At 42.2% G+C, this 27512-nt stretch overlaps 2 protein-coding genes across 2 annotated transcripts in view; one reads left to right on the top strand and one right to left on the bottom strand.

The window, feature by feature from the left end:
- LOC122930583 (zinc finger protein 84-like) overlaps window positions 1-27512 on the top strand; it is a 111551-nt gene that overhangs the window by 24386 nt on the left and 59653 nt on the right. The window lies entirely within an intron of this gene.
- LOC122930581 (acidic mammalian chitinase-like) lies at window positions 6228-23282 on the bottom strand. Its single transcript, XM_044284072.1, has 11 exons — window positions 23258-23282; window positions 18881-18910; window positions 16240-16441; window positions 14663-14719; window positions 14415-14580; window positions 12631-12755; window positions 8876-8999; window positions 8529-8714; window positions 8109-8228; window positions 7869-8010; window positions 6228-6537 (listed from the first exon to the last, which is right to left on the bottom strand). Exons 1-11 carry the CDS (start codon window positions 23280-23282, stop codon window positions 6272-6274), a joined length of 1443 nt encoding a protein of 480 aa, XP_044140007.1. The 3' UTR covers window positions 6228-6271.

Genomic DNA, 27512 nt, shown 5'->3' with positions numbered 1-27512 from the left:
AACTATTGTTTTAAAGACAAACTGTCATCAACTTTATGCTGACCTTACTAAGAAAAATCACTGAATAAAGTGGCCTAAATGGGATGAAATGCTCAACCCTAAACACTGTAGCGTGTTTATAATCGGGGGAGCAATTCCTCCGCAAGTGCTCCCTCCTCCCATTGTATTATGCAAAATAACCGTGGAGCCCCAGTTATGGGTCTTCAACACAGTGAAAGCCAGATATCCCTCAAAGGAAGGAAAACCAAGCAAAGGGGTGTCCCCATTTCAGAGATCACCAAATCCACCATATTAAGTGGCCCCTATGTCAAGATCCTACTCTTTTACAAGCTTTAAGGATGTGACGGGGAAGACCTAAGCCAGTTATCCATCCACAGACAGCTGTTTTGGGGTGTTGCCCCTCATCAGTGTGGCGTAAGATTCTGGCTAAACGGGAGCAATGCCTTGGAGACTACTCATAAAAAATAATAGCTGACCTTAGGGAGACCAGCTACAGAAAACACTGTGGAGCCTCATTTAAGAGTCTCGACACAGCAATCCAAAGTGCAAAGCTCCCTGGGAAACAGTAATATGCAAAATAACCGTGGAGCCCCAGTTATGGGTCTTCAACACAGTGAAAGCCAGATATCCCTCAAAGGATGGAAAACCAAGCAAAGGAATTGCTGTGTCGAGACTCTTAAATGAGGCTCCACAGTGTTTTCTGTAGCTGGTTTCCCTAAGGTCAACTATTGTTTTGTTTGAGTACTCCATTGTATTAGTGATCTTACTATGGAGGTATGTAGGAGCTTGGCTGTAAGTCAGTCCTTAGCACCTATCAGTCTGTGTTCACACACGATAGGTAGTTTAGCGGTAAGACCCACGCCACACTGAGATACCTTGACGTGGTGCGCAGGGCTCCGATATGTTCCTGACTGGAATATATTGACTAAAGTCTCAGCTTTTAACATCAGTGTGAGGGTCCAGCCAGTATGGTCAGTCGCGTATTATTGTGGTGCACTTTTTTCAGTGATTTATGTATTCTTATATTTTCATCCACACATTATCCCATCTTGTGTAGGATGTTTTTGTGGTGCATGTGGTCCGCTGCTGGCATCCTACATTGTAAGCATTTTTGCAGGGGATTGCCGTTAGCAACGGATCACTTGCGGAGGAATTGCTCCCCCGATTATAAACACGCTACAGTTTTTGGGGTTGAGTATTTCCTCCCATTTAGGCACTTTATTCAGTTATTTTTATTTATATATATTGAATGTGCTAATGCTTGTCATTGGTAACATTCTGGTGCACCGGTAGCCTGTGTCACATGGCCTGTTATAGGTGGGGCTCGTAGCCTCCTCCTCCCTCCCATTATATTAGTGATCTTACTATGGAGGTATGTAGGAGCTTCGATCTTTAGCACCTATCAGACTGTGTTTACACACTATAGGTAGTTTAGCGGTAGGACCCACGCCACACTGAGATACCTTGACGGGGTGTGCAGGGCTCCGATATGTTCTTGACTAGAATATATTGGCTAAAGTCTCAGCTTTTAACATCAGAGTGAGGGTCTAGCCAGTATGGTCAGTCGCGTATTATTGTGGCGCACCTTTTTTAGTGATTTATGTGACCTTACTGGGTGCAGTATAAAATGGTGTCGGATACTTTGATTTTAGCAGTCTGTCACTTTTGACCTAAAAGTGTTTGCCGAAATTCAGCCTTATAATCATTGCAGCCCAAGCCTGGAAAAGAGTCACTCAGGCAAACCGTTTGTCAACCTAGTCCGTCTCACCTAGTCCTTCTCACATTCGTACCCATAACTTTGTGTTTTTCTTTTGCTTCAGGGTATTTTACCATACACAGAAAAAACTAAGATAAAAACATTCTGCACGATATGATATACAAATGTGCGGATGTCCCTGGCCATATTATTGAAGAAAACCACAGAAATAAGATAATAATGCACTTATTAAAGTAGATGCAAGCACTATATATGGACAAAGTCCTCATTCTGATATGATAATATCTGAGACACTTAGTCAATATATTTTGATCAAAACACATCTAAGGCCGCCTACCAAACGCCAAGGTGGTCTCAGGTCAGGCGGGTCCTACGCTAAACCTACCTAAGCCGTTGGGCTTCTGTGGTTTTCTTCAATAATATGGCCAGGGACATCCGCACATTTGTATATCATATCGTGCAGGATGTTTTTATCTTAGTTTTTTCTGTGGATTTTTTTTGTCTATGTAGTATTTGCTTGAGGGAGTGGCACCTTAAAGTGTGAATGTGGACCTATTATCTTGGGAGTAGCATTCCTCTGCACTTTTGCCCCCCTCCCCTATCCAATAGAGCGCCTTGATTAGGTGGTACATATGGCTGTGCTTGCTCCTCCTCCCATTGGTTGCTTGATGCACATGGAGGTGACTAGGAGCAGCACACCATATGTGCAGCGTCTGCGCTCCTGAACATAGAAGCCCAATGGCTTAGGTAGGTTTAGTGTAGGACCCGTCTGACCTGAGACCACCTTGGCATTCGGTAGGCGGGCTTAGATGTGTTTTGATCAAAATATATTGACTAAGTGTCTCAGATATTATCATATCAGAATGAGGACTTTGTCCATATATAGTGCTTGCATCTACTTTAATAAGTGCATTATTATCTTATTTCTGTGGTTTTCTTCAATAATATGGCCAGGGACATCCGCACATTTGTATATCATATCGTGCAGGATGTTTTTATCTTAGTTTTTTCTGTGGATTTTTTTTTGTCTATGTAGTATTTGCTTGAGGGAGTGGCACCTTCAAGTGTGAATGCGCACCTATTATCTTGGGAGTAGCATTCCTCTGCACTTTTGCCCCCCTCCCCTATCCAATAGAGCGCCTTGATTAGGTGGTACATATGGCTATGCTTGCTCCTCCTCCCATTGGTTTCTTGATGCACATGAAGGGGACTAGGAGCAGCACACAATATGTGCGGCGTCTGCGCTCCTGAACATTGAAGCCCAGCGGCTTAGGTAGGTTTAGAGTAGGACCCGCCTGACCTGAGACCACCTTGGCGTTCGGTAGGCGGGCTTAGATGTGTTTTGATCAAAATATATTGACTAAGTGTCTCAGATTTTATCTTATCAGAGTGAGGACTTTGTCCATATATAGTGCTTGCATCTACTTTAATAAGTGCATTATTATCTTATTTCAGTATTTTACCATACACATAAGCAAGATTTTAATTTCTCTCATCTTTTATTATGGGTTAAATAATGGAAATCATAAATTGCACCATTTTTAGTCACGCTGTTTACCAATCCCCATAAATAATGTGTTGACTATATTGTAAGAGTTATTATGATTACAGGGATACCAAATACTGTATTGCAATAGTTAATAAAACAAAACAGTAATACTATGAGGCACAAAAAAACTTTATTATAGCAGTGCTTCTCCATAGAGGAGTATTAAAGGGAGGTGTGAGCTGTACAGAAGGTTGATTTTATTATTATTATTTTTTTTACATTTTTAAGAACATTTTTTACACTTCTTTAACCCCTTAATGCCCAGTGCCGTACATGTACGGCGCTGGCGTGGTCTTTAAAGATATGGCGCCCGCTCCTGAGTGCTGCAGGCACCATAGCCCTGGGTGGCCGCCTGCTTCTTATAGCAGACACCCACGGTTCATGTCCACAACTGGCATTATTGCCGTTCGAGTACATTTGACCCTTCAGATGCCGCGGTCAAGGTGCGCGCTTTCGGTTATACTCTGGCTCCCCTGTGTGTCGATCGAAGGAGCTGGAGTGTGTATGCAGCAGCCCCTGTCTTTGTGAATGACAGGAGGCTGCTGCATAGTATTTCCTATGGAGCCCTTGCCTGTAATAAGGCTCCATAGGAAACTAGTAAAATCATCATAGATTCCAATACACGTGCATTTGAGTCTAATGATTGCATGTTATAGTTCACTATGGGAACTATAAAAAAAAAAAATCAAATCACCCACTTTTCCCCAAATAAAAATAAAAGAACAAAATTTTTTAAAAAAATACACATCATGGGTGTAGCGATGTGCGAAAACACCCATAGTATAAAAATATAAATATATATTCCCCATACAGCAAAACAGAAAAAAGCGTCCAAATGACCGATTCGCCGTTTTTGGTGGCCTCTTTTTACAAAAAAAAGTGATCAAAAAGTCATACACACACCCAGGATGGTATCATTGAAAAGTTCAGATCACCTCGCAAAAAATGAGCCCCCATACAGCTCCGTACACATAATTACAAAAAAGTTATAGGGGTCAAAATATGGCAACAAAAAATAAAACTGATTTTTTTTCCCAGTTTAAATTTTTTTTATCACTATCAAAACACAAGAAAAACTATACATATAAGGTATCGCCGGATTCGTACTGACCTGAAGAAAAAAAGTAACTGGTCATTTTTATCAAAAATCTAACTTCGTAAATAAAAAAGCCGTAAAACTGTGTTGGAATTGTTTTTATTTGCAATTTCACCCCATTTGGAATTTTTTTTTCCTGCTTCCCACTACATCATATGCAATATTAAATGGTTGAGTTGGAAAGTGCAACTTGTCCCGCAAATAACTAGCCCTCATATGGCTATGCAAACAGAAAAAATAAAAAGTTATGGCTCTGGGAAGGCAGGGAGCGCAAAAAGAAAACCGGACTTTAAAGGGGTAAAGTCTCCCTAGGGGACTTGAACAGGCTTGAGGCTACCACAGCGAATGAATGTCTTCCTCAATCTCACAACAGGGAGCCATTTGAGCCCTAGGAGGAAATTTAACCCCTCAAATGACCATGGTATCTGAGGGGTTAAATGTCCATGATTGATGTTATTGCTGATCACAGACATTGCGTTCAGGTGGCTTCTGTGAAAAACAGCAAACACCTGGTGGCTACAGTGCCAGCTCCCCGCCAGAGTAGGTGCCATCTTTAAAGAGATGACAAGTGCTGTACATATACGGCGATCATCATCAAGGGGCTAAGGTAAAGGTGTGTGGCTAGAAATGTAATAATTTGCACCAAAATGTTGGCACTATGTAAGGCCATCAATAGGTGGTAAGGTGGTATAGCGTTAGATGGAAGTGTCCAGCTGTGCACCATATTTATTGTAGAGCGTGAGCCACAGTGGCAAATTTGGCGCATCTTCAGGCTTCATGTCTACGTTTACACTGTCTACACTTTAAGGTGGATCAGTAGATCTGCTGCAATGTTTGCCTTTTTATAACCTTTATGCTACATTCACACGGCCATGAGAAAAATAAATTCATGGCCATTTTGCATCAGTGTGTGCATCCATTTTCTGGCTGTGTGTCCATTTAATATCCATTTGCATCAGTTTTTCCTGTCCGTTAATACCGATGAATTTGCTTGATAGTTATTTCTAGATCCACCCTTCTGAGAACACCCACAGGATGGTAGGCCCCCAGCTAAAATAATGTCCCCTATAGTGCAGCCATTTTAGTTTATGGCACCCAGCTTTAATAATGCTTCCCATGTAGGCCTCCTGCTAAAATAATTTCCCCCATAATGTAGCCATTTTTTTTTAATGCCCCCAGCTTTAATAATGCCCCAAAGTGGCCCACAGATGTTTTTTTAAGTTGATTTGATAAAAATAACTCACCTTGTCCATTTGATTGCGCTGCTGCAGTCTCTTCTCTTTTTATTCAACAGGATCTATCGAAGACCTGCGATGTGCGCGATGACATCATTGCGCGCTCCCATGTGGCTACGTCATGACGCATATTGCAGGTCCTTCGGCAGGTCCTGCTCAATGAAGAGAGGAGAGACTGCTGCAACTCGATCAATGGGATCCGTCTGGCCATAGAAACGGCCAAAAATAGGACATGTCCTATTTTTGGACAGACGCTATTCACTGAGCGGAGATGTGAATAGCCCCACAGACTGTCATTGGTGCTAAAAATGGCCGTGTGACGGCCGTTACTTAAACGGCTGTCATATGGTCATTTTTCATTGTCATGTGCATGAGGCCTTATTGTGTATGTTATTTTGATCTCCATAGTCTAATACATTTTGATGATACCTTCTCACTCCGATAGTGATGTAATTGAAGATTCCTACTGAGCTCTGGGAATAATTTTCTTATGTGGTGAGACTGGAGGTCTTGGTAGTTGTAAAAAAAACTTGTATGGCGCACTGCTAGTTTTGGAAGAAACGTAAAATAATAAAATATTAACACTGAATATGCTGAACACTTCTTTATTTTTGCAGCACTTGTGAAAGTTCAGCTTAACATTCCCTTTGCAGCCTTTATTAATGCTTCCCAGATTATGCCCAGTTGCAGCACTGACAGCTAGTGTCAAAAACAAGACCAGATTGGCAATTCTGTTGGTAGCTGATGCCATTCAAGCAGTGCCAGAAAGCATTCTTGTTTCCGGCCACAGGGTAGAGTCCATTAGCCTTTCCTGCACAGAATCCGCTACCTCCTGAGCTACCTCCTGAGCTAGCAGTTGCGCCACCGCTGGACCCACCCCCACTGGGCACAGTCTGTGGTGCAGCTGTGACTGGGGCAACAGAAGCAGGGGGTGTGCATCCTACAAAAAAAATGGAATAATGTTGGTTAGAACATGATTTTTTAATTATAGTACTAATTTTGTTGGCATGAGTTTTTGTATAGTGGACTGAAAAAAAAAAGTTTATTAAAGGGGTTTTCAGAGACTTTTATACTGATGAGCTATCTTCTGAATAGGTCACCAGTATCTGATCGATGGGGGTCTAACATCCGGCACCTCCTCCAATAAGATCAGGTGTGAGAAGACCCCAATGCGCGCAGTAGTTCCGCGGCCTTCTCGCAGCTTCTTCTAGGCCATGTGACGTCATATTAATTGGTCACATGGTTTAGGTGCAGCTCAGCCCCATTGAAGTGACTGTATGTACTCGATGTATGGCTCTGTATTTGGGGGATAGAGAGGAGGCTACCTTGCTACCTTTCAGATAGCTAATCAGTGGGAGTCGATTCGCCTTAAAACTTTGTTCCAATACTGTAGTATTAGAATGTATTGGCTCCGATGAGCCGAAGTTATTGCTTTGCAAAGCCTCTCGAGACTTTGGCAAGTGTTTTTTTACAGTACAAATAAATTTATGAAGTTATTACCTAAAGTCTCACGAGACTTCGTGAAGCAATAACTTCGGCTCATCTGAGCCAATACATTCTAATACTATATGGAGCTCTTACTCCGTACAGTATTACTCCGTACAGTATTGGAACAAACTTTCATCCAAAGTCAATTCGCTCATCCCTACTGATGACCTGTCCATGGGGATTTCTCATGAGCAGTATCGGACTCGGGTTTCTTAGGGCACAACAGTAAAATTAATTCTGGGGCCCAGTGTAAATCTATCTGCAAATATTACCTGCTCACACTGCGACAGACAGGTCATATTTGCAGGTAGGTTTACAGTGGGCCCCACTGGGGGATTCACCTGTTCCTCTGTTGGCCAGTCTGAGCCTGGTCATCAGAATAAAATGTCTTTGGAAAACCTCTTTGAGTTAATCCATTAAGCTTATGAAGTTCATCCAATATAGACCAATATGCTAAAAAGTGGAAATATCCTTTCCTGCCCCCTACTGGCAACTGAACAGACTAAACCAGCATTCTACATTAAATAGCAATAGCCCTGTCTATTGTGTCTCTGACTGTGACTTGTATGAATATGGCAGTATATCACAGAAAAAGAAAGCCAAGGTAAGAGGATTTACGGGCGTTGTCCAGATGAGTTGCAAAACTTGGGATTTATTAAAACATATAAAGAAATAAAATATTTCAAAATATAGAATACGTAAAGTATATGACGTGCTTCGAAGGCTATCGTCATTCTTCCTGGAAAAGGCTACATAATGTCTATCTATAGACATAATACTCACCGGAAGCTTGTATGCCAAGAGTGTTCTTCAGTGTGGTTATTAGAGGGTATTTGCCTTGGTTGCAGAAAGTACCAGTAAAATCATCCAAATCAATTGCCCAAATCATAGCACCTGCAAAGTTGTTTTGCATCAGCCACTGAGCCTTTAAATTAGAAATGTGACAATCCATGTTAGCGCACTTCTCTGTTGTGTGTTTTTTATTAGCTTTTTTTTTTTTACTGAAAAGAAAAATGCAATTACCTTTGTCTGGAAACTCTTCTCATTGTCATATCCCAACCACTCATTACCCTGGTAGGCATAGGGGACATCTTCAGCAGAGGACCAAACATTAGTAGCCCCATTTTTCAGGAAAGTACAAATCTGCAGACATAAATGGCAAAGTATGATATTCTGTTTAACAATAGGATTTTTAAGTTTGTTTTTCTTTATTTTCTCATGTAGATAATGTAAATTATTTTTGGGGTGTTTTTATGAAGCAACACAATTTCTTTTGCATAGTCTGCTGCTTGTCTAAATAGGTTCTTGTTACGGCGGTGGCCAGTGCTCCAGTAGCGGGCTCGGATACCGGTATCCTATGTGTCTATTAGAGATATTATTCATTGAACCTCATCTTATTCTATGGTACTACAAGGTTTTAGTATTTAGTTTAGAAGGTCTTACTTCATAGTAGGCCCAGAATCCTGTCTGCTTAGTGTAAGGTCCCTCAGGTCCAGGTCCAGAAGTAGGAGCACCAATGGCAGTGTTTGATGGGTTGCTCAGGATGAAAGTGTGTCCATAAGTTGGGAATCCAACAATGAGTTTAGAAGCTGGGGCACCATTGTTCAGATAGTAGTTCATGACGTAATTCTAGAATTTAGTGAGAATTTGTCAAATGTACTTTTTCAGATTTTTTACCATAGCAAGCAATTATTGCAGAGATGAATCAACTCAGCTAGTCATGCTTCACAATCATGCACACAGCATATACACAATACACCTGGCAGATATAGCTTTTCAGAGATACTAACCACATTCAAGTAAGAGTTGTAACCAGTGGCAGAAGGGTTAGAATACAGAGGGCTATTCTCTCCAGTATATCCTTCCCAAGAACCATGCAGATCGTAGGTCATAACATGGAAGTAATCCAAAGCCCTAAAATACAGTAAACCTTTAAAACATTGTGTACAAGTAACTACATAATATTTTGGTCTGTTATTCATTAAATCTGTTCTGCTCAACAAAAAAGAAAAAAAATCTTAAAATTCTTAAAAGTAATTTAAAGGATTGTCCCATCACTAGGATATGCCTCCAATGTCTGATAGGTGTGGGTCCTGCACCTATCTTTTGATCAGAGCCCACAAAGTGACGGACGGTGCCGAAAATAGCCGAGGATTCGCTTGGCTATTTCTGCTTGAGCGGTGCACTTCCCATTAATTTCAATATATTAAAATAGCTGAGGGCACCGTTTGGCAATTTTTGGCACTCTCATAGAAATGAATGGACGGCAGTCACTTTGCAGACGGTACACAGAGGTGAGACGCGCACCTATTAGGCCTTGGGAGTATATCCTATCAATATGCTCCCAATGTCCAAGATCGGACAACCCCTTTAAGAAGGACCTGTCACTACATAGTGCATTATGCAGAAAGCATGTTATAGAGCAGAAGGAGCTGAGCAGATTTATATATCGTTTTGTGGAGAAAAAATATCGGTAAAACTTGTATTTCACACATATCTCTGTAATTTCTACTGTGTGAACAGCTATCACTGACAGACAGCTATCTCATATATACACTTACACAGAGAATGCTGTATCACTGATAACACCTCCCCGTCTTCAACTACCAGTGACTGACAGCTATCTCTGTATACATTCTTACACAGAAAATGCAATCAATCACTGGTAACACCTCCCCCATGTACAGCTACCAGTGACTGACAGCAATCTCTGTATACATTCTTACACAGAAAATGCAATCAATCACTGGTAACACCTCCCTGTGTACAGCTACCAGTGACTGACAGCTATCTCTGTATACATTCTTACACAGAAAATGCAATCAATCACTGGTAACACCTCCCCCATGTACAGCTACCAGTGACTGACAGCAATCTCTGTATACATTCTTACACAGAAAATGCAATCAATCACTGGTAACACCTCCCTGTGTACAGCTACCAGTGACTGACAGCTATCTCTGTATACATTCTTACACAGAAAATGCAATCAATCACTGGTAACACCTCCCCCATGTACAGCTACCAGTGACTGACAGCTATCTCTGTATACATTCTTACACAGAAAATGCAATCAATCACTGGTAACACCTCCCCCATGTACAGCTACCAGTGACTGACAGCTATCTCTGTATACATTCTTACACAGAAAATGCAATCAATCACTGGTAACACCTCCCCCATGTACAGCTACCAGTGACTGACAGCAATCTCTGTATACATTCTTACACAGAAAATGCAATCAATCACTGGTAACACCTCCCCGTGTACAACTACCAGTGACTGACAGCTATCTCTGTATACATTGTTACACAGAAAATGCAATCAATCACTGGTAACACCTCCCCCATGTACAGCTACCAGTGACTGACAGCTATCTCTGTATACATTCTTACACAGAAAATGCAATCAATCACTGGTAACACCTCCCCCATGTACAGCTACCAGTGACTGACAGCAATCTCTGTATACATTCTTACACAGAAAATGCAATCAATCACTGGTAACACCTCCCTGTGTACAGCTACCAGTGACTGACAGCTATCTCTGTATACATTCTTACACAGAAAATGCAATCAATCACTGGTAACACTTCCCCCATGTACAGCTACCAGTGACTGACAGCAATCTCTGTGTACTCACTTATGCAGAGAATGCTATCAATCACTGATAACACCTCCCTGTGTACAACTATTAGTGACTGACATCCACCCCTCTATACACACTTACACAGAGAATGCTGTCAATCACTGATAACACCTCCTCTGTAAACAGCTATCACTGACTGACCGCTATCTCTGTATACACTCTTACACAGAGAATGCTATCAATCACTGATAAAACACTGCCTGTGTGCAAATGAAGTCAGAAAGATCAGAAATATATACATTTTTACTTTACTTTACTGACTTTTTTTCCCATATATCTATCAATCTGCTCAGCTCCTCCTGCTCTTTAACATGTTACCTGCAGATTGCACTGCATTTCATGGTGACAATTTCCCTTTAAAGTGTTTCACATTGTCTGTAAGTATTATGCACATTGTTGGGCCAATAATCAGGAATGCAAATGCTTGTTCCCAATAAATGGGCTCTATAATGGAGTAAGCTATCAGCTCATTTATCGGGTGATGGCCGTCTTTCATCAGGATGAAAGATGCACGATTATTGGCAGCATATCTCTCTGTGTAATCAGGGATGTGCTGCCGATCATTTATTGAAGAGAATGAGGGAGGAATGACCTCAGTAGGAATTGTTCCTCCCTCATTCAAAGTTTTCATTGGCCTGTGTAATCAGGCTGGTGCAAACAAGCTCCGATAGATGACTATCATCCATCAGTGCTCGGACTGCCCAAAGATCGGGCAGTGTAATTCCACCTTCAGTCTCACTATAGCCCATAATACATAGAGCAAAGATACTGAGCTGTGTGTAAGTGAGAGGGAGGAGGAAAAGCTGTCTGAACTCAGTTCTTATGTTGAAGAGATTAACTTCTAGCAATTATTATGCCATCTTATTACAGGGACCTGCCAGCATTGAGAGCCACATGTAACCAGAGAAGTGACCCTAATACAAGCCAGCCTCTGAAGGTAAGTAGAGTTGTATCAGACAGAAGGTTGAGGACCAATACAAATGACGGTGCATGGGCATAATGTCATTGTAGATAATGAATGAAGTGAGGTTGTGGAATTCACTGCATTTGGCCAGGAGTATACGCTGCTGGTACCAAGTCAAACTTCTGAGAAAGTTTGGCCATCTGTTAAAAGGCTACATCCCATAGTGTGGACCTATGGTGTTATATGAAGAGTGAGGACTGATTTTGCAAGAGAATTTTCACCCCTGGGCTACAATGAGTTGCTAACATCAACTAGATAGACAGAGACTCACAGAGGTGCTCATTATACAGCCTGTACTCTCACATACAACCTTGAGAAAACGGTATCATTACAGGTGCCTTTATGTGTCATCTTTCCAATTTGCCTTTGTTGAGTGTAATGTTTCTGCCACTCCCTTCTGCCATAAACAGATGATTGGTGGGGGTACTGGGTGTTGGACTCCCCACCTGATATTGATGACCTGTCTGGAGTATACTGTAGGACATCAATATCTAAAAGGTGGAAAACCCCTTTAAGGAATTTTTTTAATGTAAGTTTTTAAGGTGAATGACATGCCTCAGCTACTGATTTGCTAAACAGGCAGGAGTGGTGCGGGATCTGAGCCCTTTGCCAAAAATGTTTCTCTGATAGACAAACCCTTTAATAATTTATTTAGAGTTTAACTCCTTTTTCACAAGCAATTAAAATGTGCCTCAGAATTTCATTGCATACTACAAATTATTTGCAACATGTACTACTATTACTACTAATAAAGCTGTAGTCTTTAAGGAACACAAAAAGAATTGCAAATGCCTTTGTAAAAAACATCTGGCAGCGGTAGCTACAAGCTATGGTAAAATTTCACTTTAGTACATATTCTTTGCAGCTAAATTGTACATCACATCTTTTACTGTATACCAATGACAACATCTATTATGTCTTTTATGTACTTACTGAGCCAGTGGAGCAATTTGGTAACCAGACTGAATGTTGGAGATTCCAGCAGCCACCGCAGCAGTAATCAAGAGTCTTGGTTTGTTGCTTTGTGAAGCCTCTGTCTCAAAAGCTGCCCTCAGTTCCTTTAAGAATGCAATTTACATTAAATACTTTAAATTAAATCTGAGAATAAATCTATGAGTCTTTATATCTGCCTTTGCAGTTTGGACACTATCCCTAATGCTTTTTTAAAAAGTCTTCACAACTTTCACTTTTTCACATTTTGTTATGTTGTGCTGAAATAAAAAAAATTCAAAAACTATCAGGTTTTCTGCCATCAATCTGCACTCAGTACCCCATAGCGAAAAAGTAAAACAGAATTTTGGAAATTCTTTGCAAAGGAAAAACTAAACTTTCACATGGACATAAATATTCAGACTCTTTGCTATGACACTTGAAATTTAGCAACAGGAGCCTTCTCATTTCTCTTCCCATCTTTGAGATGTTTTACACCTTGATTGGAGTCACCTGCGGTATATTTGGTTGATTAGACATAATTTGGAAAAGACACACTCTAGTCTATGTAAGGTATCACAGCTGACAATGTACATCAGAGCAAAAACCAAGCCACGAGGAGACAAAACTGTCTATAGAGCTCAGAGACTGCTTCACTGAAAATCCCAAAGAGAAAGGTGGACTCATTAACTCTTAAATGGAAGACATTCAAAACAACTATGGCTCTTCCTGAAGCTGGCTATCCCTCTAAAATAAGTAAATGGGGGGAAAAGACCTGGGTAAGAGAGGTAAAAAGAACTCAATAGTAACTTCCAGAAGGTCAACCATCACTGCAGCTCTCGACTAATCTGGGATTTATGGAAGAATAGCCAGAAATATGACTCTCTTTAATAATAAAAAGACATATGCAAACCATCTGAAATTTGCACACAAAAATAAAAAAATAAAAAACACACTTAAAGGACTCTCAGACTGTGAGAATCAAGATTCTCTGGTCTGATGAAACCAAGATTAAACTTTTTGGCCTCAATTCTAGGCATCATGTCTGGAGAAAACTAGGCACTGATCATCACCTGCCCAATTTCACTCCTATAGTGAAGCATGGTGATGGCAGCATCATGCTGTGGTGGTGTTTTTTAGCACCTGGGATAGGTAAATTCGTTATGGTTGAGGGAAAGCTGAATGGAGCAAAGTACAGAGATATTCTTAATGAAAACCTGATCCAGAGCTCTAGACCTCAGACTGGGCCAATAGTTTACCTTCCAACATGGCCCTAAGCACACAGCGAAGAGAAGACTAGAGTGGCTTACTCTGTGAATGTCCCTGAATGGCATAGCCAGAGCCCTGACTTGAACCCAAGAAAATATCTTTGGAGAGACCTGAAAATGGCTGTCTACCTATGGTCAATTCCATCCTGACAGAGCTTGAGAGGGTCTGCAGAGAAGAATGGCAGAAAATTCCCAAATCCAGTTGTGTAAACTTTGTGGATTCATCCCTAAGAAGACTGGAGGCTGTAATCTCTGCCAAAGGGGCTTCAACTAAGTCCTAAGTAAAGGATCTGAATACTTAGGTCAATGTGAGATTTTAGTTTTTCCTTTTTATTAAATTAGCAAAGATTTCTATCAATCTTTTTTCACTTTATCAATATGGGGTACTGAGTGATGAATAATGGAGAAAACTGTTTTAGCACAAGGCCGCAACATAACAAAATTTGAAAAAAAAAACTGAAAGGGTCTGAAGAGTTTCCGAATGGGTTGTATATGAGAATGTCATAAACCTAGCATTACCTGAACCAAAGTGGTAAACAGAGCTTGGTCCTGAGGAGGGCTGCCTCTGGAGCCAGGGTATTCCCAATCAATGTCAAGCCCATCAAAACCATACTGGCGCAGGAATGTGATCACAGATGAAATGAAGGTTTGTCGGTTCTGAGCAGTAGAGACCATTGTAGTAAAGCTACAAACATATTGGAATATAGATTATTTGTTTTAAGTCTAGATTGACCGGCATCTGGGCATTTTTCATATTTGCTACTTACGGTGCAGTGCCAAAGTTATAACCTCCGATGGCCAGCAGAGTCTTCAGGTTACCATTTCTGAAATTAAGAAAATGCATTAATTCTAGTGACTCTACATTTAACTCAGGAGCCTATTTCTAGTATGAAGACCATGTACCAATAAGTGGAACATTGTATTTTAGTCCTCTGGGTTGTACAAAGCCATAATATAGCAAGCATAGAACTCCATGAGCACAATGGGAACTTCCTATGGCACAATTTCATATAGAGCCATACAGGTTTGAAAACACATTTTAAAAAAATGTGCCACATACTGTCAGAAATTGGATTATGGATTTATTCACAAGCACTGTTTTTAGGGGAGAATGTTTTTTATTTGTTGGACTACCAAAATAATTTTTGTGACTCTTTAGTGACACCCGATAATAATGTTTTTTTCTTTTTTTTGAGAATTCTGCTTTCTTTAGGTTTAATTGTGGAAAAGCAAAACATATTTTTTTAACATTTTTTTTAACTATAGATTTTTTTATCTTTCACTCATTTTGATATATAATATGTAGGGTTTTCCATGCATGGGACAACTATGGTGACAGTTTTTTGTTTGGTGTGGGCGTTTTTGAAGTGTTTTTTATTTAATTTTACTATTATTTTATATTTTTATTGACTTTTTTGTTATTATATTCTAGCATAAAATATGTCCCTTAGAATGTTTTTAAAAGATCTCTTGGGACATGACAAAACAGCCACAAATGGGGGCAATGTACACAGGGACAGCTGATCGGGGTCAGCTAAGACCCTGCAGCTCTGCTCTGTAACCAAGACACCCAGTGATCACATAATAACCTGGTCCAATAAAGGAAAAAACTATGGCCCTTTATTCACTGCATAGCACTCGCTGGATCAGGAGAAGGCTGAAGCATTAATAAATGGCTTCTGTCTTCTCCCCTGGGGCCCCACTCTAACTGACAACTGGGACCTGCTTCTGATAGACTGCAGGAGCTTTAATCCAAGTGCTTTGCAATGCTAGGTTTAAAGACTGGTCCCCTATGAACATATATGTGCTAACTGCATGGGGCATAGGCAGTTAGACTGTATATATATATATATATATATATATATATATACATATTACAGTTTTAAAGGGGTTAATAAAACTTCTTAGTACAGAACACAAATGCAACATTCTTAACAAATTTGAAAATAATTTAAAGGGGTCATCACACCTGGACATATATAATATTGATAGGACATGCCATAAATATCCCCTTTATTAGGAAGCCCTATAGCAGCAAATCAGTAAGCCACGCATGCATGGCCACCCCTCTATAAACCTCTATGAAACTTGAAAGATAGCTGAGACAGTACTTGCCTATTTTGGGAAGTCTCATATCTCTTAGGAGTCCAGTCATTGATTTAAGAGTGCATCCCAGAAGTGGAGCCAGCACCCATTGTACATTTTTGGCATATCCTATCAATATTCCATAAATGTCCCAGATGGCAATACATCTTTAAGTTTAAAAAAAAAAGTATAGTAAAAGATGCTCATATATCCGAGAACACAATATTGTCCAATGTTACGTTAAGACATGGCTACTTACTGATTTTTTAGGTTTTGGAAGGAGCTGTACAAGGTTATATCATTCCATTCAATTGGGGCAATCTGGTTGTTGGACATGCCGGCAAAGGCATAAATCAGGTGAGTACATAGGCATGGGTCAATATTATCAGGCATGAACTTCCCCAGTCCAGGTCTGTACTGGGCCCAGTTGGTGAAATAGCATGACAGCACGTAGGCAGAGCCTATATGGAGTAAAAATAAGCACACGCATACAAATATTCAAAAACAGTAGTATATGTATACAGTCTACAGACATATATTATATTACTTTTTCTAAAGCTCACTAGTATCTCTGTATCCAGTGTGAGGTGGCACCCTCTCCAGTAAGCTGACAGTAGAGCGCTCTGTCTACCTGCTAGACTTACACTAGTAGCTGTGACTTGTAAATGGTCTGTAGGGGGCAAAAGACAACCTAGAATTTGGGTTTGCTGTTTAGCACTGGTGAGGCCGCAGCAGAAGTCATTTAAGGGGTTGTCTCATGAAACTTATTTTAAATGTTTCAAAGCATCTCCTGGATCTGAATACTTTTGTAATTGCTAGTGTTGAGTGAAGCAAAGCATTCGAAACAGAACTCTGTTCTGGAATTTAGGAAAACTTCGATTCGCAACAAATTAGAATTCTCTCGCGATTTGTGGTAAAGAATCAGGTTTCCCTAAAATGGCGGCTGCAAGTTACAAAGTGAAACTAAGTGTAGAAGCGACAAGCCCGGGAATGCAAGATCACTCATAATGCCGTGCAACCAGCCAATCTGTAGATAGCCATCCTGTGTGATGTCACAGCCCTAGAAAACTGTCATCCTTCATGGTCTCCGAAATTAGCCTGTGAGCTGAGTATAGGGAGAGATGTGACAAGCGCCAATGCGCTAGGGACCGCGTTGCTAAAAACGATTAATAGAAGAATAATGGAGAGGGAGAGTGCAGGGAGACCTATTCTGCTTCAGTTTTTATTCCTTTATTCCTACATCAGGCGTAAATTACGATATGTAATTCAATACCAATAAGATGGAATATCATCCAGTCTGCAACCCTTATGGCAGGTGTAAATAATGACCAAGGATCTTTTGCTAGCTTTACTTCTTCCAAATCATCCTTCTTGGTCTCCATGTCCTAGAAAAGTCAGCAAGATGCAGAGAGAGGAGGAGCTGGATGTCCCTGGTGACATATTCTTATCAATATTAGATGATGTGGAAAAGGAGGAAAAGCAGATGGCAGAAGAAGGGCTTCTATCTGTAGGGCAGGAGAGCGCTGGGGTTGGAGAAGTTGGATAATATTCTGTGTTTACTGTCAAATAACCTGCAGGAGATTGCAGGCCAGGCCAACAATAATTTGCATATTGTGCCCCCTGACTATTAACAATGAAAATACGACTTTGCAGTGGGGTCTTCATTATTAAATTAAAGGCAGCACAGCCACTCCGTGAGGCCATACCTTAAAGCAGAGTGGCCTGGGTATACCTGATTTGTAGCAATTCGTGACAAATCACGAAGTTGCCAAATCAAATTTTTCAAAACTTCGCTCATCTCTGTTAATTGCATTTAGTTAAAAATGTAGTATAGCCAGTGAGCTATTCAATGAAATGTATCTATATATCGCCACCCGCTGCTTGTTCTTTTCCTTATTTTTCTGACCAGCTCACACATGCTCAGTTCCATCCTTCAACTGCCACCAGATATGATAATCACAGGGAGAGAGCCACAGCAGAAATTAAACACCCCTGAGCTGTGATAGGGAGGGAGTTGCAGCAGAAAGAACACATTCCCTGAGATGCAGCAGAAAGGACACGCCCCTTGAGAAAAGACACAACCCTGAGGATTCATGTGAGGTGCAGTGATGGCTCTAGCTTTGTTAGAAAGAGATTGTCATGTACTATATGAAGTGTAATTTTCATTTTATTCACTTTAATCATGTGACATGACAACCCCTTTAAGAAGTCCCCCACATTTCTATGTGAATATTTTCACAGTACTCTAGCTTTCTTGCTTTGTACATTGAGGAGGCAATAATCTTTTGGGCAAATAATCTCTCACTAGTCTTACAATCAGTTGAGTTTTGATTTTAATCTAAAGGAGTTGTACAGGAATGGGAATTGATAGGGGTCAGCAAAACAACACCACTTGGCCGGACATATAAAGAGAAGCCTACTTACCTGCATCCCGGTACTGGCTCTCCACTTCTTCTCCAGGCCAGGGATGCTCAGTTGCCCTCCCTGCTGAAAACATTTGGGTTCACGCCACCTACAGCCAATCAATGTCTACGAAAGTGACTGGCTCCTCTTATGTCCTGTGACCATTTGTCATGACATAAGGGGAGCCAGTTACCACCATGTCCAGTGATTGGCTGTATGTGGCATCAACCTGGATATTTTCAGCATGAGACCCCAGAGGAGCATCACAGGACAGAAGACAAAGGGCCAAGTGTTGGGGTTTGCCAAACCCCTCCATTCCTGAAGAAACGCCTTAAGGTAGGTTTCCCATTTGGAAATGCTCACACGTATACTCAGTTGTTGAGGATGGAAATGCTTCATAATTTAATTAGAATTATCTTAGATGTATTACTCCACATCTTTTTCATTATTTTATGTGTTTGTTAAACAAGTCCATTGGTTTACAGATTACCACTTACCTAGCTGAGCGTTCAGCAGCAGTGCCAGTCCTACAAGATTGAAATATTAATGACTTTATTAAATGCATGTTAAGATAAGGCACAGTCAACATAATTTTTTAGGTAAACATTTTTGGGGTTTAATTTTCAATGGTTTCATCTGTATAAAAAGAATTTACATTTCTAGTTTCCTTTTTCATATTAAAGGGGTTGTCTAACCTCATTCGCTGGTGGCATATCGGTAGGATTTGCCACCAATGTCAGATAGCTGCTGGTCCCAACCTCTGGGACCCTCCTTTCTCTAGAACACGGCCCCTGAAGTGAATGGAGTACATCCATGTATGTGCAGCCACCCTCCATAAATCTCTATGGGAGTTCCGAAAATAGCCGAGCACTGGTTTGGCCATTTCTAGCAGTCTCAAAGAGGTGAATGGAGAGTTGACTGTGCTTCCACAGAGCTCTCTTTAACCATTTCCATGGGACTTCTGAAAATAGCTGAGCGCACTTGCTAGGCTATTTTTGGAATTCCCAAAGAAGTGAATTAAGAGCACACTTTGCATGGGTGGTGCACACACCTTTACTTTGGGGGCCCTTTTATAATAATATGCTACCAAAGTCTGAGATTCTACCCCTTTAAGACCTGCCAAAGTCTGAGACACAACTGCTTCAAGATCTGAACAATATTTCCTTCAATTTGTCAATGCTTTTGCTTTTCATTGTACACTTAAAAGTACATTGTTACTGTAAATATGCAGTTCCATCAAGCAGGCAAAATGTTATAGAGCAGAAGGAGCTGCGCTGATGAAGTCTTTCCAATGCAAGCGTGACCCAGGAATCTAAGCAGTGAGAATGCCTAGCCCATTCAATCAGATCATGAGGAAGAGTGGCAACAAGGAAGGGGGAGGGGGATGGAAGAGGTGCTCCGAGGAGTTAGTCCCATCCCTCAGTACTCCAAGGATCTCATTTGCATAAAAAACATAAAAATACTTTGGTGCAATTGCATATCAGATTGTAGCAATAGAGAGCTTATTTAAAGGGCATCTGTCAGCAGATTTGTACCTATGACAGAGGCTGACCTGTTACATGTGCACTCTGCAGCTGAAGGCATCTGTGTGGGTCCCATGTTCATATGTGCCCGCATTGCTGAGAAACATTATGTTTTAATATAGGCAAATGAGTCTCTAGAAGCAACGGGTGCGTTGCCATTACACCTAGAGGCTATGCTGTCTCCACAACTGCCATGCCCTTTACACTTTGATTGACAAAGCCAGACATCAACATCAACATGCCTGGCTCTGTCAATCAGTGGAAAGTGGAGAGGGTGTGGCAGTTCCCAAGAAAGCAGAGTTTCTAGATGTAACGGCAAAACCCCAGTTGATCCTAGAAGCTTCTTTAAAATATTAAAACAATTGTCTTAGCAATGCAGAAACCTATGAACATTGGTACACAAATACCTTCAGCTGCCAAGTGCACATGCAACAGGTCATCCAGTTTTATAGGCACAAATCTGCTGACAGAGAGGTTATAAAGTATATTCTTTCCTTTCAGGGTGTATACCTGATTTTTACTTCAAAAACTGCATCTAAAAACCCGAATGTGGAAACTCAACCTATTACGACCTTTTGTTACAGTGGCGGCTCTAGCCCACAGCAGTTCTGCTCACCGATCTTGGCCCCTGGTCTCCAGTGACCTAAAATATACCTCCCGTTGTCCTCCTCTTCCTAGAGGGCTCCGTGAACAGGCTCTCTCTGTCTCTCCATTAGGGTGGGCAGATGTCCGGTTTTAGGCTGGACAGTCCGGTTTTCTGGCTCCCTGCCCTCAGTCCGGTGCAGAGCCTGGACGGACACAGGGATGTCCACCCTTGCAGTAGCTCACACTCAGACAGCAGCACTGCGCTATCTGAGCGTGAGCTGCAGCAACTGACTGAGGCTTCTCTCACCCCCAGTCAGTCACTAGAGCCACAGACATGGCTCCCTGCGGCTGACTGAGGGAGACAGAAGCATCCCGACTGCCCCCAGCTCACCTTCTATTCAGAAAGTTCTTCAATCTCTTCCCCCCATTTTTTTCCCAGCCAGCGATGGGGACGTGGCTTCACGGAGGCAGGGGCATGACTTCACAAAGGGGTCGTGGCCGGTGAGGTCCGGCTTTCTGAGCTGAAGCCAGTGGCCATCCTACTCTCCATGCACACCCCAACCTGCTTACCAGCAAGGTCCATCTTTCTGTGCCCATTCCCTCCAGCTCTTAAAAGGCCAGAGCACATTTTACCTAATCCTCATTAGCCAATGGCTGGCAACACTTAGGGTGCTTAGGGCACCTTACCCAGTGGGAAGGTGCTTGAGCAATAAGGTCTCTTAGCTTTCTAAGTATCCTGCAAAGGTGAGCTATTTTATTATCTGCCCATGTTCTGACCTGTGCTTGATCATCTTGTTAACCCTCTGTTTCCAGTCCTGACCTCAGACCCATTTCATGTATTTCACATATCTGCCTGCCCTGATCTTAAGCCATTTACTAGATCACACATAGTCTGCTTTCCCTGACCCCAGCTTCTTACTGATTATGAGTTGTGCCTGATCCCTCAGTGCCCCACACTGGAGTCTCTGACCCTTGTGGATAAACTGTCAACCACAGAGACTACTCCTGAAGGTAGTGGCTTGGTGGTTTTCTTGCAGTGAAGGCTAAATCCCTGTATAAGGGATAAAAAGTTAAAACTAGGGGACTGCCAGGATAATGCCCTTGGTCTTAATGTAAAGTCAAATCAGTTGGTTGACACAGTGGCCCCACATCCACTGAACATAACACCTTTAAAACAAATAATTAAAGTCCTTCTCAAATAAGAATTACAGTTTGGTATGCCTGAATCACAGATGGCGAAGAGCAGTTCTTGGTCAGTGCTAGGGGGAGAGGGAATGTGATTGATATTACTATAGGAGGTGGCACTGTGGGGAACATTATTACTGCGGGGGCACTGTGGGGACATTACTATTAAGGATGGCCCTGAGGGGAACATTTCTACCGGGGGATATTGCTCTGGAGGAAGAGTACTGTAGGAACATTTCTACTAGGAGGCAATGGGGACATTACTTTTGGGGTGGCACTGTGAGGGACATTACTACTTTGAGGGGTACAATGAGACATTACTACTGTAGGAGGCACTTTGGGGTACATTACTACTTTAGAAGGCACTTTAAGGGACATCACAGGTCAGTTTTACCACTTAGGGAATACTGTGAAATGCAAACCCATAAAACGCGGCATCGGAGAGCTTTAATGACGGCTACTTACAAAGAAATGCACATTGTAACAAAGTAATACGTCGCAAAGCAAATTTCTTTGTGAAATTCGTCAAAGCAGCTGAATCAAATCATCTTTAGCTGGGACTGTTACCATCATGAGAATGGGGTTCATGTTACCCTGATGTGAATTAATGGAGTACCAGGTCGGGTAATCTGTGGAATGAATGGTGCAGCAGTAAGCTTACTCTACCCGCTGCTCCATTATTTAGGGGAATAGGATCTTGATTCTTATAATTGACAGGAGTTCTTGCTGTTGGATAAGGAAACCAACCTGTATTGTTGGAAAACCCATTTAAGGACCCTTCATATCTGTAGTTCTTATACTGGAATATGTCATTACACAGTATATCTTCCAGCTACTGAACCAGAAATTGCAGAGCTGGAAACACACATGCTGGTTTTGGTCCTTTTGACGTGCAATTTTTAATGCATTTTTATTTTATTTTTTGCCAAAACCAAGTGGATCTTGCAGGAAAAGTCATTCCTTTATATTTGTATTGCCTTCGAATTGACTCCTGGTTTTGGTTAAAGAGCCACTGAGTACTGAGCACATAGAGACATTTTAGAAGTACGGTATATATCGGTTGGGGTCTGTGGACGGATTCTCCCACCGATCCCTAGAATGAAGAGATTGAGGTTCTTGCGTATCATGTTCTCTTACTTGCAGCAGGAGACTTAATAGAAATCTAGGGTTCTATCTCTTTCGTCCCCTGCAATGAGGAGAAAGCGATATTTAACCTCTTTTCTCCCTCACCAATCAAAACTTTTGATATTTTGACAGAATTTTACAAAAACGGCTTCATATTCCAGCCTCATAGTGAGTATAAATCAAATTTTGGTGCGAACTTGATCACGCTGTCCTAAAGCTATAAATTAGAAGAAGAAACACAAGTAAAGAAATTCCAAGACCCAACACACAAACTCTTAACTCAAATTTCTTAATTCATCATGTTAAATCCTGAAACAAAAGCCATTAAAAAGCAAATGAAGGTGTTTGCTTAACGCACTTATTTTAGATAACACGTCTCATAAAGCATGTGTGTTAACTCTACTACATCTGTATACTGTAACCATATAATTTTTAGCATTTCTATGATTTCCATACCTGTCAGGAGGATAAGTCTTGCCATCTTGCCTCTATACCGGCTTCAGTTAGAATGGTATCACTATTTATACTTCTCTTTCCATTCCACTTTTCTTATCACGTTAACAATGTAAATTGTACAAATTAATTACTCTGTAAATACAGAACAGAAATCTTTTTTTGTTTTACTTGTTGGTATCTTGATCAAAAAGTCTTTATTTAATAACGTGTTATCAGAATTAAGATATTGTTTTTGGACGGCTTCTTGTGCTCAGCGACTTTTGCAGGGAAGTGACGGGCAGAAGCTAAAATGTGTGATTTATGAATGACGTATGTTTCCAACCAATGAATGCCCTTCTGTAACATTCCTAGCCAGATAACCCGTTAGCCAGAAGTAAACAGTGTGATATTGTTACAACTATGACCTTCGCAAGTATTTAATCACCTTGGATTAGAACCATTTGAAGCCAAATTGGCATGTGCCAAAAATAGGCTTTAATGGAAACTAAATAGATACCCTGTGAGTCTATAATTATTGGTTTTCCACTCGGTGTTGTCATTAGAAGTTAGGATTTGAGTAATTTTTTATTTATCTTTCCATAAATTGGTGAAATTATTATTTTCCCAACATTTAGCATTAGTAGGCAATGTTAAAGGGACATTTACATCAAAAACTTTTTATCACATATTAACAATAGGGATGAGCGAACCCGAACTGTATAGTTCGGGTTCGTACCGAATTTTGGGGTGTCCGTGACACGGACCCGAACCCGAACATTTTTGTAAAAGTCTGGGTTCTGGGTCGGTGTTCGTCGCTTTCTTGGCGCTTTTTGAAAGGCTGCAAAGCAGCCAATCAACAAGCGTCATACTACTTGCTCCAAGAGGCCATCACAGCCATGCCTACTATCGGCATGGCTGTGATTGGCCAGTGTAGCATGTGACCCAGCCTCTAGTTAAGCTGGAGTCACATAGCGCCGCCCGTCACTCTGCTCTGATCAGTGTAGGGAGAGGATGCAGCTGCTGCTGTTAGGGCGAGATTAGGCACTAGGCAGGGATTTACTCAGCAAAAACACTTAATGAAGTGATCGATCTACAGCTGTGGATCATTCATCTTCTGCTATTCAATTGCTCACTTATTTTAGGCTGCCCAGAGCGTTTTTATGTCACTTTTTTCTGAGGTGATCGGCGGCCATTTTGTGTCTTGTGGTGCGCCAGCACAAGCTGCCACCAAGTCCATTTAACCATCAATAGTTTGGTTATTTTTTTGCTATATCCTACATCAGGGGCTTGGCTGTGCTTGCTATTTTATTAAGGGGGGAAATACAATTGCCAAAATAGCAGTACCCTAAATTTGCTGTTTCAGCTGTGGCTAGCCAATTGTAATACTGTCTGCTGTCTGGCAAAGGATATATTTTTGTTCTGGGTTGAAATACAATTCCCAACTTAGCAATTCCCTAAATCAGTGGTTTCTGCTGTATCAGGCCAACTTTAAATCTATCCATAAAAGGGTATATTAGATTGAAGGTGCGGATAGGGTCATCCTCAAATAACTTCACACACTACTGTGCATTCTCAAGTCTAATTCTGTCCGTAAACGTATACCTGTCATCCAGCGCCTAAATAATAGGCCTAAAATTTATATTCAGCTAAATCTGTGGTTATTGCTGAGGCTGGTCAATTCATTTAGTGTCCGCCAAAGAACAGTTTTTGTTCTGGGTTGAAATACAATTCCCAACTTAGCAATTCCCTAAATCAGTGGTTTCTGCTGTATCAGGCCAACTTTAAATCTATCCATAAAAGGGTATATTAGATTGAAGGTGCGGATAGGATCATTCTCAATAACTTCACACGATACCGTGCATTTTCAAGTCTAATTCTGTCTGTAACCGTATACCTGTCATCCAGCGCCTAAATACTAGGCCTACAATTTATATTCAGCTAAATCTGTCATTATTGCTGTGGCTGGTCAAGTTATTTGGTGTCCGTTAAAGCACAGTTTTTGTTCTGGGTTGAAATAGAATTCCCAACTTAGCAATTCCCTAAATCAGTGGTTTCTGCTGTATCAGGCCTACTTTAAATCTATCCATAAAAGGGTATATTAGATTGAAGGTGCGGATAGGGTCATTCTCAATAACTTCACACGCTACCATGCATTTCCAAGTCTAATTCTGGCCTATGAAATGCTGTCATTCAGGCTGATGGACACAGACAGCTTCAAACAGCTCATGTCGCTTGCTGTCCCACAGTATGTTGTTCCCAGCCGGCACTACTTCTCCAAGAGAGCCGTGCCTTCCCTGCACAACCAAGTATCCAATAAAATCAAGAGTGCACTGCGCAACGCCATCTGTGGCAAGGTCCACCTAACCACAGATACGTGGACCAGTAAGCACGGCCAGGGACGCTATATCTCCCTAACTGCACACTGAGTAAATGTAGTGGCGGCTGGGCTCCAGGCGGAGAGCTGTTTGGCGCACGTCCTTCCGCCGCCAAGGATCGCAGGGCAACATTCTTTGCCTCCTGTTGCCTCCTCCTCCTACTCGGCTTCCTCCTCCTCTTCTTCCACCTGCTCATCCAGTCAGCTACACACCTTCACCACCAACTTCAGCACAGCCCGGGGTAAACGTCGGCAGGCCATTCTGAAACTCATATGTTTGGGGGACAGGCCCCACACCGCACAGGAGTTGTGGCGGGGTATAGAACAACAGACCAACGAGTGGTTGCTGTCGGTGAGCCTCAAGCCCGGCCTGGTGGTGTGCGATAATGGGCGAAATCTCGTTGCAGCTCTGGGACTAGCCGGTTTGACGCACATCCCTTGCCTGGCGCATGTGCTGAATTTGGTGGTGCAGACGTTCATTCACAACTACCCCGACATGTCAGAGCTGCTGCATAAAGTGCGGGCCGTCTGTTCGCGCTTCCGGCGTTTACATCCTCCCGCTGCTCACCTGTCTGCGCTACAGCGTAACTTCGGCCTTCTCGCTTACCACCTCATATGCGACGTACCCACCAGGTGGAACTCCACCTTGCACATGCTGGACAGACTGTGCGAGCAGCAGCAGGCCATAGTGGAGTTTCAGCTGCAGCACGCACGGGTCAGTTGAACTGCGGAACAGCACCACTTCACCACCAATGACTGGGCCTCCATTTGAGACCTGTGTGCCCTGTTGCGCTGTTTCGAGTACTCCACCAACATGGCCAGTGGCGATGACGCCGTTATCAGCGTTACAATACCACTTCTATGTCTCCTTGAGAAAACACTTAGGGCGATGATGGAAGAGGAGGTGAGTTTTTTTGCAACAGCAGAGGCCAGGTACAAATGTGGCCAGCCAGGGCCCACTACTGGAGGACAAGGAGGGCGAGGATGAGAAGGAGGTGGAGGAGGATGAAGCATGTTCACAGCGGGGTGGCACCCAACGCAGCTCAGGCCCATCACTGGTGCGTGGCTGGGGGGAAACGCAGGACGATGACGATACGCCTCCCACAGAGGACAGCTTGTCCTTACCTCTGGGCAGCCTGGCACACATGAGCAACCACATGCTGCAGTGCTTACGCAACGACAGCAGAGTTGCCCACATTTTAACGTGTGCGGACTACTGGGTTGCCACCCCTGCTAGATCCACTGTACAAAGACAATGTGCCCACCTTACTTCCTGCACTGGAGCGTGATAGGAAGATGCGCGAGTACAAGCGCACATTGGTAGACGTGCTACTGAGAGCATTCCCAAATGTCACAGGGGAACAAGTGGAAGCCCAAGGGGAAGGCAGAGGAGGAGCAAGAGGTCGCCAAGGCAGCTGTGTCACGGCCAGCTCTTCTGAGGGCAGGGTTAGCATGGCAGAGATGTGGAAAAGTTTTGTCAACACGCCACAGCTAACTGTACCACCACCTGATAAGGAACGTGTTAGCAGGAGGCAACATTTCACTAACATGGTGGAACAGTACGTGTGCACACCCCTCCACGTACTGACTGATGGTTCGGCCCCATTCAACTCCTGGGTCTCCAAATTGTCCACGTGGCCAGAGCTAGCCTTTTATGCCTTGGAGGTGCTGGCCTGCCCGGCGGCCAGCGTTTTGTCTGAACGTGTATGTAGCACGGCAGGGGGCGTCATTACAGACAAACGTAGCCGCCTGTCTACAGCCAATATGGACAAGCTGACGTTCATAAGAATGAACCAGGCATGGATCCCACAGGACCTGTCCATCCCTTGTGCAGATTAGACATTAACTACCTCCCCTTAACCATATATTATTGTACTCCAGGGCACTTCCTCATTCAATCCT

This window comes from Bufo gargarizans, chromosome 3, assembly GCF_014858855.1.
Source record: "Bufo gargarizans isolate SCDJY-AF-19 chromosome 3, ASM1485885v1, whole genome shotgun sequence".
In the NCBI taxonomy this organism is placed as follows: Eukaryota; Metazoa; Chordata; class Amphibia; order Anura; family Bufonidae; genus Bufo; species Bufo gargarizans.
The sequence above is the reverse complement of the archived record's forward strand: the minus strand, read 5'-3'. Positions and strand labels throughout refer to the sequence as shown.